At 39.9% G+C, this 13,669-nt stretch overlaps 1 protein-coding gene across 1 annotated transcript; it reads right to left on the reverse strand.

Annotated features, from left to right (window-relative positions):
• Positions 1–488: 488 nt before the first annotated feature.
• On the reverse strand, positions 489–11,694 carry pax1b (paired box 1b; the record flags this gene model as incomplete). Its single annotated transcript, XM_063494681.1, has 4 exons — positions 489–884; positions 2,029–2,177; positions 5,677–6,268; positions 11,686–11,694. Coding segments are annotated over 4 exons (1,146 nt in total), but the record flags the coding sequence as incomplete, so codon positions are not given.
• Between the last annotated feature and the right edge of the window lie 1,975 nt (positions 11,695–13,669).

Consider the following 13,669-nt stretch of genomic DNA (forward strand, 5'->3'; position numbering starts at 1 on the left):
TCTGTTTTTGTTGTTTTGGAATTAGTACAAGTTTGCATGGTTTTCCCATGGTTTTATCGATTAACTCAGGGTACCTCAGCTTCCTCCCACAGTCCAAATACATGTGCAGATCACATTAACTGGTGATTTTAAAAATTGCCTGTATGTGTGAATGTGAGAGTGAAAGGTTGGCAGACCGGTGACCTCTCTAGAGCATACCCTGCCTTTCACCTGGTGGTCAATTTAAATTAGGGATTATAAACTGTTTGACTCTGTACCCATTTTAACTGTATTGGTATATTGTTTGGTTTTAATGTGTTCTCTTTTATCTTATCTACATGATTTTTTTATGCATCTCTTTTCTTTTCTACTCTCGGCTCTGTATGATATCAAAGAGCTTGTTTCATATGAACTGAGGGGTTTGAACAAGGCTCGGTGTAACATAAACAGTGAAATAAGCACAATGGTTTCACTTTAAATTAAAGCCAATAGGTCATTAATATTTAGTCTCAGAAATTCCCTTGTTTTTCATCACAGCAGTGGGAGTCTGCTAGTTTATCAGTAACAGTAAAACCATCTGGACCAGATGTGGTGCTACACAGAACTGGCTCGAAGGCGATGTCTGAGTCAGTCTCACCTTCTCTCTGTGAAAGTTTGAAAGATGTGGAGTGGAAATCTGCAGCTTCCTGTAGTGCAGCTGAGCTGGGATGACTCAGACTCTGAGTCATTCCAGGGCTCAGACTGGGGGTCATTTTGGAATTCAAACTGGGAGTCAGACTGGAGGACTGGGGCTGCCAGTGGTGTCCAGAGTTCATGTAGTTGGTTGCAGGGCCTCCATACACACAGTACTGGTTCGGCGGAGAATATGCACAAGCTGAGAGGTAACCAGGCAGGCCGGATGAAGACTGAGGAAAACAAGGAAAAAAGGAAATTTTTTAATCCCACTTGATTTGAAGTAACATTCCGATCAATTCATCATCTTTCAGGATGATTCACATGCCGACGCTTTCCATCAACTAATCTTTGTTGTCGATTGATGCTTGGATCTGGTCTTACTTTAAAAATATTGTCACTGACATTTTTTCTCAATTTACCTCGATGATGGCTTAAACCTTCATTTTGCCCTTTAATAAATATTAAAAAGTTTTCTCATAAGTGAGTCTGGTCTACTCGTTTTTTGAAAAGCCATTAGGTTGAAATGTACGTTTATTTATTTTTTTAAAAAATAGTCCTGCATATCTCCCTGATCACAAACGCCTTTAAAGCTTTACTTTTTTCAACTGATGAGATTTCTGGAGGACCTTTGAAGATCTTCCAGTTTCTGATTTTTTAAAATTGCACAGTCAGAAAATCTCCCTAATTTACAAAAAAGAGTAAAAAAAATACATGAATAATAATTTACATTTTTTAGAGAAAGAACTCTTTCTCTAAATGTCCTTGTTTTCCCTTTCGTTCCAAAGTAAATAGTAAAATACTCGCTTTTGATTCGTCCACATTACAACAGCTGTTCTATATGCTCTGTGCACATCAGCAGCTGTTAGAGGTTAACACACAGATGAAATTAATGAGCTAAAGACACTTGAGACAACCTTTTAAGAAAATCCAAGAATTTAGGCTCCTTCTTCAAAACTTCCACTGGAGTATTTCTAAGTCTCAGTTTAACAGCTGTTTCTACTTTCCCCGAAAGACTGGAAAACATGAGAGGGGCTGGTGGATTGTAGCCAATCAGGGCTCTCCTCACAATCAGGACTGACAACTATCATCAAAGCAGAACAAGCAAATGGCAAAATAGCAGCAAGTAAAGCAAAATTCAGACATAGAAGGATTCTGCCTTTAATAAATTCATTTGTGTGCTGTAAATCACACTTTTATTTTCCAGTTCATGTAAAGCCTGTGACATGTTGACCAGTTTAACTTCATAGTCAGAATTTATTCCTGTTTTACTGCCAAAATAAACATAAAAGTCATATTTTATTTGTACCTTCCTGCAGTTAAAAGTGTTCCTTGTGCAAAAACACTTTGTTTGCAGGTAATGTTCAGGTTACTTACCTGCTGTGGATATTTGATGTCCAGTTCGTTGTTGGGTTTCTCGACTCCATTGATTCCAGACGGAAACGATCTGCTGCTCATACTGGTCATGCTGGGAACGCTGGTCCATTCCTCCATTCTGGCTGGATGTCCATCAGATCCAGGCACACCTTTAAAAAAACATGTAAAATGATATAGCTCATAAAAAAATTATACAGTCTTAATGTTTTTCATAGCAAACTGATTCAGCAGAGATCAGTGGGACAAGTAGAGAACCGATGTTCTAACAGTTATCTGTCTTTTTGTTCATCAGACTAGAGTAAAGTCGTTTGTGCAAAACCTATTAAATCAAATTTCATAAACTTGTTGGAGGAACAACACGTTAAATATTGATGTAGGTCAATGTTTTTGAAAGTACATGATAGGTAACCGGCCCGGCAAAGGATATTTGAGAAAGCACTTTCAAAAAGCAAAGTGGCTCATATCAAAAAATACGATTAAATTAGTCCACTCAGAGTAAATTTAAAAAGTAAATAAAAACATAATAGAATTAAAAAGTTTAAGGTGGAATAAGAAGACAAGAAGTGGAGCCACTTCTGGCCTGCTTCAGGTTAACATTAGCAATAATAACACATATTAGGGTTTGTTGAAGGACAGCAGTCGAAGGCTTTTTTGTAATTGTTAACCAAAACACTTATGCACGATAAAATGGTTCAGTTAATATTTTTCTCATTTCCACATTATTTAATTTTGGAGCAACACCAGGAACACACAGGATAAATATTACTGAAACAGAAACAAAATAAAAAGAAATTGTGGGGAAAAAATATAAAATTTAAAAGAAAAAGGTGCTGGAAAAGGTGCTGTACAAACAAACGCTTTGGTTAACAGCGTCTCTGATGGATTTGAGGCAGTTCATTCCTCTGTGGCTGCAGAACTTCAGCAGCTAAAAACATTTTTCTGTGGCACCTTTCACCCAAAAACAATAACTTCAAACTCTGCAGGAGAGCAACGAGCCCAAACATCCAGGCAGAGTCATAAAGAAGTACCATCATCCTCCAGAAGAACAACAAGAGCTGCAGCAGATGGTCTGACCCTGCAGAGCCCTGAGCAGCAACATGGAAACTGTCTGGATCACACACACACAGACTAAACCTACAGACGGGCGCTCTACCTGCCAACCACCTCAGAAACCTCCGTGCACTCCAGACTCCACTCTCTGATAAGATCTCCTGGATCTGGTTTGCATGCAGACATTGCTGATGTAGAGTGGCTGGCTTATTGTTAGTTTGTGTTTCTCTAATCACATGATGGAGGGAGAAAATAAAATAAGGAATAATTTCGTTTTTACTGCATGCTCACTTCTGTTTGTCCAGTGTTAGGTGTGGTAAGGCAAACATTTAAATATATAATAGTTTGTTGCTTTAAAGATAAATGTGCGCTGTGCAGAATTCGACAGGATGGATTTACTTGGCACGACAGTTTGATTGTTGAGGAGCATCACATTGCTTAGACGCACCCTGAATGAACGTACTGCTAATGTTTTGTTTTTTTAAATGGCATCGATACATTTAAAATCATTCAGAGAAATAATGTGAAAGCATGAAGCCTCACGATCCAAAGGTTAAGACAGAAGGACCACAGACGTAACTGAATACACATCAAAACTGTATTTTTGAGGGTTACATGTGAGAATATTGTTGCTAGTTTGTTTGGCAGGGAACCTTTAATGATAACTATACAGGCCAGGCATAAATAGAAGCACGGCTTCAGTCTGAGCCTGTTCAGTCATTATTTGTAAAACAGGCATGGATCTTATATGAATTGTTTGGGGGTTTTTTTATCAAAATGATCTCCGGGGCCTCGCATGTGTTGAATCAGTGCGTGCTGCACATCTTTAGATAGTAATACTGAGAAGTTAACCTGACAGATAAAAGTGACGTTAACCTGAAACTCATCCACAATATGTTGCACTCAAATCTTCATATATGCCTTCATATAATTAATATTTACTTGGTTTAATGTCCGTGTGTCTGCTGATATTTACGTCTTGAACTGTGAACAAACAGGAAGTGTTTTCATTTTCACTCTTTAAGTTTTGTGCTTTCCACAACTTTAACTTCCTGTGTGAGTCTGTAGAATTATTTTCCATCATATTAATGTTAAACACTGCACACTGGCTCATATTTAATGAGGTTGGTGGAGTGTGCAAACACCAGTGTCAGTGATGGATGAAGTCTGATATGCTACACACAGTTTAGCACCCATCCGTGAGTGCTGTCAGAAAGCTAAACCAAAGTTTTTACTGGGATCTGTTTCCTTAACTACACATGTGTAGAAAACAGCTCTCAGTAAATAATATTCTGTAATTTTTGATTAGCTTTCAGATAAATCAGGGCGGGTGCTGTTACAGAGGAGCTTTGTGAATCGAGACGTTTCTGTGAGGAAAAATAAAGCAGAGCTGAAGAAGATTAATGATCTAGATCAGATGTGGAGGACGATGAGCTGCTCACAGACTTATTATAGTTTATTTTTTATTTAATAAATCTTTATATTTAGTAATTTCTTAAGTGCTCATCCACTTCATGCTGATTATGCCACGGACAGGTAGGCAAACAACCATTCACGCTCACGTTCACACCTACGGCCAACAAAGAATCACCGGTTAACCCTAAAGCTCGAGTGCCCAGAGAGAACAAACACACGGCCTACAAACATCACAGTTTGCCACAGAAAGGCCAGTCCAGTGGATTCAAACACCAGACCTGGGCTTGCTGTGAGGGGACAGCGTCAACCACTGAACCATCGTGTCACCTGAGAAAATTTGATCTCAAACTTCGACAGTAACTGTTGACAAAATACAAAAATATCACCTCATCTTTATTCAGCTGATTCCAAACCAGATACTTTCAACCAGAAATGCGAGCGTTTAATATTTAACATGTGAATCAGGAACAACATGACAGCACGATTAGATTGCAGTGAATGATGGTCTTTAGACTCTGTTAGTTTATCAAAAGGTCACTGAGGTCACAGTGTATGAATAACTTGTAATCTGCGCCTCTCATCTGTTGAAATGTACTCTCAGAGTCAAGATGATTTTGGAAATGAATATTTCACAGTTTCATGTTGACAATTTAAATGTACAATAATATTCTAGTGAGGAAATAAATAAACCCATTTTTCTTATTTGTAATAACAATAATAATCTGCTGATTTGCTCACCTACCCATTAAAGACATTTGTTAATTCATTTCATTTTTCCACACAATTTTTTGATTTAAACAAATTTTACAGAAAAATTCATTTTAGTCTAAAGTGGACTAAAGTTATGTTTTCATTTAAAGTCGGGAGAACTTTAAGGTTTAGATTCAGACTTTTAAGGCTTAAATTAACAGGAGGATAACTATTATTCTAATCAAACTTATTATTGTTATGATAAGATTATTTAAAAAGGTAAATGTTAATAATTTTCATCATGTAAAATCAAATCTTATCAATTTTTAAATAACTAATTAAAGATATAAGTAGAATTTAGTTATTGGTTTGTTTTATTTGAATAAACCAGCAGATCTTTAAAACAATATTTAAATGTTTTAATGCATAAATCCGATTTTTAAAATTGTTTTACTGAGTGTTAAGTGTGAACTATAAAGAGTCTCCACCAACCTCCCGGCTCCATGAAGGCTCTGATGCCCAGGAAGTTGTGCCAGCTCCGGGGCAGGCCGATGTGTCCCGCGGCGCCGCTGCCGGTTCTGGTCCCGGAGGGGGCCCCGGGCCCGCTGTAGGACGGGTACGGGTAAACAGGGCCGTACTGCAGCGGGGCTGGGCCCGCCTTGATGCCGTCGCAGGGTCGCGGCTGAGAAAGAGTCCCGATTTTATTCCTGAGGATGCGGCTGATGGAGCTAACGGAGGGCACGTTGTACTTATCGCACACCCCGTCGGACAGCAGCCGGTCCCGGATCTCCCAGGCGAAGATGCCCGGGTCTCCCTGCTTGTAATCCCGGATGCTCTTCACCACGGCGGGAGTGGTGACCCGAGGCTTGCTGCCGCCGATGGCCCCCGGCAGGATGGAGCCGGTCTCGTTGTAGCGAGCCAGGATCTTGGAAACGCAGCCGTGGGAGACCCGCAGCTGGCGGCTGATGTCGCAGGGCCGCATACCGAGCTGCGCCAACTCCACGATCCGCAGGCGCACCGGGTTCGGCAGCGGGCGGCCGTTCACGAACACCCCGCCGAGCTGATTCACCTCCCCGTAGCTCTGCTCTGCAACACGGGGGGAGAGGTGTGACCGAGCCGCTCGGATGTAAAGCGGGAGCAGGTTTAAAGGCTTCGGAGGAAGCATCTTCTTATTATTTTAAGAAAGTTATAAACCCTGTTCTCAAAATAAACGTCTCCGTTAAACGACGTTAAATGTGTGACCGTGTTAGTTTTTCCTGATTAAACATAAATCAGATTTTAACTGTTATTTAAATAATAAACATTAAACAAATGACTGAAGATTATTTAACCTGAATAATGATTAAATTTATTACGTCATCCATGGCATTAATACATGTTATTAACGTTAATTTAAGACTTTTAGTATATTTTAGTTTAATTCACTTGTAAAATATGCAAATAAACTTTAATAAAACGCTTATTGTTATGGATTTATTTTCCAAGTAGATATCACATAAAGAAACTTGAAAATGTTTGTTTTATCTCCGAAAAAACGACAAATTTGTAATTTGTTTCTGATCTTCTGTCTCAATCTCCAGCTTTTTTATACTAAACACGTAGATTAAATTAATTTAAATGACTGAATGTTTAACGCATTAAATGAGGCTGAGATTTTACTGGCTGATGAGGCTGATGTGTGTTTGTGTGCACAGATTAAATCCACTCTTCAATTATAGATCAGATTTTCTTGTTAACTCTACACGCAGCTGAGCTGAGGACTCATCTGTGGTGTTAGTACAGCTCTGCACTTCCTGTTTGTTTCTGCTCAGCTGCTGTACTAAAAGAATCTTCTCATAGCTTAAAATTCAGCCTTAAAACTTTTCTGGCTCCATTTGAGGAGATTTCTGGGTGTTAATAGGACAAAAAAGCTTTTCACATGTGGGCAGCAAAAATGATTTATTTGAGAATTTAAATCACTGCTGAATGAACCAGTTTGTTCTCTTAATACTTCGTTTATGTTTTGGGGAAGCCGTGTCTTGCTCTGACAAGTCGTGTAACAGTCATTTAAATGCATTCACTGGAGTCTAGACTCTCACTTTGTCCTCACTGTTTGTGCACATCTATCATCAATCAGAGGCATTTTTAAAAATCTTATATTTATTGTTCTTGTTGCCCATCATTAGCACGCGCTCTTCATTTCACCTGCAGCTTTCCTGGTTAGATAAATGAGGAAGGAAGGAGTTTAATTTGACTGACTGCAGCAGACTAAAGCTCTCCACCAACATGTTTCTGCAAACACTGAGTGATAAATTCATAAACTTACTTTTAAAAAAAAAAGCTCATCTTTGGGAACTTCTCATCAACAGTAAAGAAGTGAAGAACATGCTCCTTACTTTTCATGTTGTTAGTCTGGTTTTTTTTATCAAATATAATTCTTGCCTTTACCCTGCATAATCTCCGGTCTACTCTGGATTCTTTTATAGGTGTATGCATACTAACAGTTGTTTTTGTAACTCTGAAAACACTTTTAATATTTATTGAAAGTGTTATTAATGCACAACAACAGTTTAAAGAGGCTGTAGCACACAGATCAGCTCATTTTAGTTTAAAAGCACCTCAGTGTCTTATTTTGTGTTCACTTTACTTGCTGCTGGTATAGCTACACCGTGTCACATTTTAAAAGATAGTCAAGCACCAACAATGCAGCTTTTCTTCAATAAAACACTCCAGCAAAGATGAAATCTCCTCCAAATCTCACATAAATCCCTTTTCTCTTCTTCAGAGTCACCTTCAGGTTAAATCTGTATCAAACTCACCCATCAGCTGCCGTCCACAACGTCTCACCGCTCCACCATCCAACCCTCCGACTGCAGCCTGCAGCGATCTGAAGAGATTTGAACCACCACCACCTCCTCCTCGTCCTCTTCCTTCTCCTCATTTCCTGCTTGCAGGCTGTCATCAGAAATACGAGAGTTCCTGAAGGGCTCTGAAAGCTGGATTTCTTTTCTCCCATGTCCACATGTTGACATTGAACTCATCTTGAGCTGTTTTCTTTCCCCCCAGACTCAGAGGACAGCAGCTGCCAAAGGATCTGTTTAAAGGACGACACAACGCAATGAACTTACGTCACTGGAAAGAGTTTGTTCAAAGCCAATCTGTGTGTGCATGTTAAACAGAACTGACAAATAAATAATAAGATAATAAGGCACCACAAAGATTTTTTTTTTAAAAAGTCCAGAAATAAACAACAACAACAAAACCAGGCTCATTACCACTTGTAATTTCTTTTATAGTTTTATTTATGATCATTGATTCAACTGCAAAATTAAACCCACCTGTAATGTACGCAGTCCAAACGGGTAACTGAACACAGCAGGTCAAATTCCCATCGAGTCACAAAGGACACAGCAGTGCTAGACTGCTGTTCCACAAAATCAGTTCATTAATGCAATTAAATACAAAACAAAGAACAGGTTGTTTGGTACCAACCGTCATCCTCCTGCAAAACTAAACCAGCATCTAGTTAACAAAACCTGCAGATCCCCTAATGCCCACTTGAGGTTGCCTCTAAAAGCGAGTGATTCCTCACAGACTCCCTCATTAAAACACTAATTTACAGCTGAAGTAAACGTGTTTACAGAACTGACCTCTGCAGATTGTTTCCCCTTCACAAAAAGTGTATAAAGTTTTCTCTATTTATTCGATCTGAACCTGGTGGGTACTGCAGTGGTTGCTTTGACTGGCAGGTGAGCTGACACAGGCACGTGTAGCTGCAGTCGCCTGGTTGTCCTTCACTCAGTAAATGAGCATGTCAAAGCAGCCACTGTAGTGGAGTCTCTCTATGTCTGTGCATTTTTATTGCAGCTGTCTCATTAATATTATGACCTGTGGAGTTTTATTAAACTGTTATTTCGCACTAATTAGCGACTATCTGTGTCTGTGTGCAGCACCTGTACAGCTTTGTGAAGCAAATTAGCACCTTCTTATTGATACAAGCCAACTTCTGGTTTCATTGAATGCAGCACAGCAGTGGCCAAAACATCGATCTTGAGGCTTCAAAATGCAGAACCAAAAATCAGCCGGTGACACGACGTCCATCTATTATATACAGTCTATGGTGCCCGCATAGGCAGCTGTAGTCCTATAATTTGAGTCGCTGTGCTGCGCCTTTGAATTCCAACCCCATGTGCTTAGCCCCTTCAGTGTTTTGGTAATTTTTTCTCTTGATCTTATTCGGCCCATGACACCAGCACCTGTCACTCCAGAGGCACCCAGAGATTTTATTTTTTACAGAATAAATAAACTAATAAACAAATCTGTTTCATTATAGCTAAAACTGCCGAGCAGTATGCAAATGATTAAAATCATTTCCAACCTTAGCATTAAAGTGATATACAGTAAAATTGATCCAATAATATTCTGTCTGATGAGTACTTTTACTTTGGGTTCTTTAAGTATGTTTGATGTGAAAACTTTATCTTTTTGACTTAAGCAGGATTATAACTTTTACAAAGTACTTTGCAAAACAGTCATAACATATGAAATGTAAAATATGAAAAAACCTTTTTCGGGCACTGCTTCAGTACACAGGCTGCCCAGGAGCCTTGAAATCGTTGTTTCTCAGATTTTAAATATTCTATTTAATCTTGTACGCAGATATATTTAATTACCGCTTTCTTCCTCATCTACACCGCACATTTCACTCACACCAGACTTTTGTTTCTTTGGTTTAGGAGCCAGGGTGCTCCTAAACCAAGTTCATTCCCTTCATTTGAAAGCATCCACTGATCTGTTTTTCCCTTTTATTTATGATTCATGTTTTAAATCATAGGTCTTGATTTGAGCTGTTACAATCTCAAAAAGCAACATCTGAATGTTCACTTGGGATTTTAAATTCCACAGTTTTAAAAGAATATCTGTGACTATTAACTGCCACACTCAGTAAGAAACGCTAAATACTGCCTGACTGACTCTGGTTTCTAATGTAGCGGCGCCTCCTTTTGGAAGATTGCCTGCATTACAGCTCCGCTCCCACCTCACTGGAGACAAGATCCACTGTTACTGTCTGAACATTTAAACACCCAGCAGGGCTTCACTGGCCAATTTTGTTTTGCCACATAATTAAAAAAAAAAATAAAAAATTCAGAAACTAGAAGACGTCCCCTGCTCACAATGATTCGTCCATTCATTTTGCATTCAGGTTTTTCTCGTTACAAACCTTTACAAACCAAGTGTGTCTGCTATTTGGGATTTGTACACATTTCTTAAACTGATGGTTTGCTGTAATAGTAAAATAGTTCCTACCAAACAGATCTCTTACACAAATCCAGATTTAATCAAGTATCAAAGTATCAAATCAAGTTAGGGGAGTTAAAGAGTTCCTTTTGTGTTAGTAAGTTCATTGTACCGACCAGAGGATGGTCGGTGTATTCCAACCCACCTCTGGCGCTGGTGCCCTACCCTCAATTTTAATGCATATAGACACTGAGGGTTTTCGGGAGGAGCCGTGCTGCTCTCTGGCAGGAAGCACCATGCCCTCCTGTGTTTTAAATGCACTTTAGAACAGCACACAGCAACACTACATATGAGCGGGCGGAGGGAGATTTGGGGTCTTCACTCACCCCGGTTCTGTTAGCCGTCAGGGCTGGGGGGCTGGGAGGAGGTGCTGGCCGTCAGATTGGGGTCTGCGATGCGGGGCCTCCCTGCTACTGCAGATAAGGAGGTGGTCCGCTTGCCTCCACCCCAGAGAGAAGGGTTACACCTCCTGGGTCTAGGTGCGGCTTGCCCCTCGGGGGGCGGGGGTACCTGGACCTGGGATATAGAGTATGTTTGGGGAGTGTGATTGTCTGTGCAGTGTCTATTTGTGTCTGTCTACACGTTGGGTAAGTGCCGAGTATTTGGTTGTGTATATGGGGGTGGGAATGCACGTTTGAGTCTGCGTGCGCCTGTTCGTCTGTGTCTATATGTCAGGTTGGGCCTTAGACTCGACCTCTCTGGGAACATCTCAGGCCCTCCAAAGTACGGAGGCCTATCTCCCCTCACCACACTCCCTGCCGGTGGCTGATGCCCTCAGACGTTGGTGTGCTGGTGGTTCTTGTCGGCTGGGGCTGGGCACTCATGTATGTACCAGCTCACTCCTGGTGGCCGATTGGCAGGGCCTGGTGCCTGTGGCCCGGCTGGGCCCCTTCCGGGGGGTGGGGTGTCCTCAGGCCTCTGGCCTCTGGGCCTGAAGCTTGGTCCTCTCTGGCGCAGCTGGCTGCCGGCAGAGCCCGCGGGCACGCTACTGCAACCCCCTCTGGCCTCTGCTCCGTGGCTGCTGGGTGACCTCTCGTTTGGGGCTCTACTCAGCTCTTCCCAGGAGGGTGGCACGGTTCCCCCCCTTTGGTGGTCCTCCTTGGGTCCTCGTACTCTGGGGCCTCTGGATGTCTGGGGCCTGGATCTCCTCCATACCTGCTTCATGCCCTGGGGGACGGGGCTATGGCTCCCCACACTCCCTAGCAGATCGTTACATGGAGAAACCTTTGGAATACAAGCATGCTTATCCACACAGGTGTACACACGGGTGTTCACAGACACAAACTACACCTTTCTTGGCTGCTACCTCAAAGCACATTGTGCGCTGTCTATCTTGCGTGCTGTACAATAACATTTAATATTTAGTATCTACTGTTATCTACTGCTAGCTAGTTTATTGTGATGGTGCTGTATTTATTATGTTGCTGTTTTTTGTTTGTTTGTTTTCTCTTCTGTTTTTTTTTCTCCATACAGGTGATCCAGGTGTTTTGTTTGTTTTCTCTTTCTTTCTTCTCCCCTTTCTCACCATCTCTTCTCCCCTCTATTTTTCTTTCTCTCCCTCTCTTTCTTTCATTCTTTCTCCCTGTCCTATCCCCCAGTCATGTCTGTCCCGACTGTAACAACCGAAAATAAAATAAATACATAATTATAATAAAGGTCAATCAAATGGACCAATATGGCAAGGCCATGATGATCCACTTGGTAAAGTAAATCCGCTTGGCATCTCTCTTGGCCTAAAGACAACAATTCTGATGGCTAAAGATCCAAACGGGACAGGGGAAAAAAAAAAAAAAAAAGTAAGTTCATTGTAAGCAAAACACACAACAAATCAACACAATATAAACTTCCTATGTTACACAGGAACTAAACTCTGTAAGGAGATGGTCCACAGAAAATATTCTGTGGTTCAGATCCATCCCTGATCTTCACTTAATCGTATTATGAAGGAAATGAATCTCTGAGTCTCTGGGAGGGTGTTGTTTGTCCTGGATTTTTAATATCCAGCCTCAGTGGTACTAGCTGCAGGTCCTTCCCTAGACAGCAGGGGGCAGTCTGAATTCATAATTGTGCGGCATTGGACTGGATATCCATTTAAAGCTTCCAGCAGGGACTTTGGGACTTTCTTCTTCTCTAAAATGTTACATTTTACAGGTTTTTAAATGAATGCAGCTCAATTTATAATTTAACTTTTTGTTCTTTTTGTATTAGGGAGCATCTGATGTTTTCCCCAGGTGTGTAAAGTATCTGATATCCATGAGAAATCTTGCCTTTATAAGGAAAACAAAGACATAAAATATGATAGGATGAAGAACGGTGGATCCAGGGTGAACTTCAGTCAAAAAAGTCACACTCATTCAGCAGTGTTGCACTCCACATTTTAACCCTTTTTATTAGTGCACTGTGTCCCATCAGGGGCCGGCCCACAATTTGAAAGAAAGAAGCTAAAGAAAGAAAAAAAAAATGTATCAAAAAAAGCTAAATGTGACCCTCTCCCTTATGGATTTTTTTTTTTTAAATTCTGAATCAGATGCTGATTAACAGATAAATCTAAAAATATAAATAAATAAATATTATGTATAAATATAAGAAATAAATAACAGTTTAAAAAATATATCACAATGTGTGTTTTACTGGTTTCTCCTCAGTGAACTAGTTCATCCAGTTCCTCTGTGCAGCATGTGAAAATTTTTACACTGCAGCTGAATCTAGTGAGCATACTCAGAAAGAACTTTTCAGGCCCCTCTTTCCATGTATTCTTTCAGTTTGGTGTCTCAGCTGCTCTTTTATGTCACATTTCTCGGTTAAAGAGGAAAAAAATATAATATTCAATGTGTTTGTTTGGAGGCTGTAAATGTGGTAATTATGTTTTATTATTTTACAAACAAAATGAAAAACCTGAACCTGAATCATTGTGTTATCAGCTGACATATGAGAAAAATAAAAAATATATTTTTATTTAGTTATATATCTACTTCTTAATTCACTGTTCGAGAAACTGCACTCTCATTATATATTTTTTTTATGATTTAACACTTCACGTTTTATTACCATTTATTTTCTTTTTAAAACTGAATTTTACTGTGAGTGTAATTTTATTCAAATTCATTGTATTTTATGTATTTATTTATTTATGTTAATTCATATGTGTGTGTTTTGTATTTTATTGTGATTTTGTTTATGTTTCATTTTGATTTCTTTTATTTTAACA

Source organism: Pelmatolapia mariae, linkage group LG15 (genome assembly GCF_036321145.2).
Source record: "Pelmatolapia mariae isolate MD_Pm_ZW linkage group LG15, Pm_UMD_F_2, whole genome shotgun sequence".
Taxonomy (NCBI): Eukaryota; Metazoa; Chordata; class Actinopteri; order Cichliformes; family Cichlidae; genus Pelmatolapia; species Pelmatolapia mariae.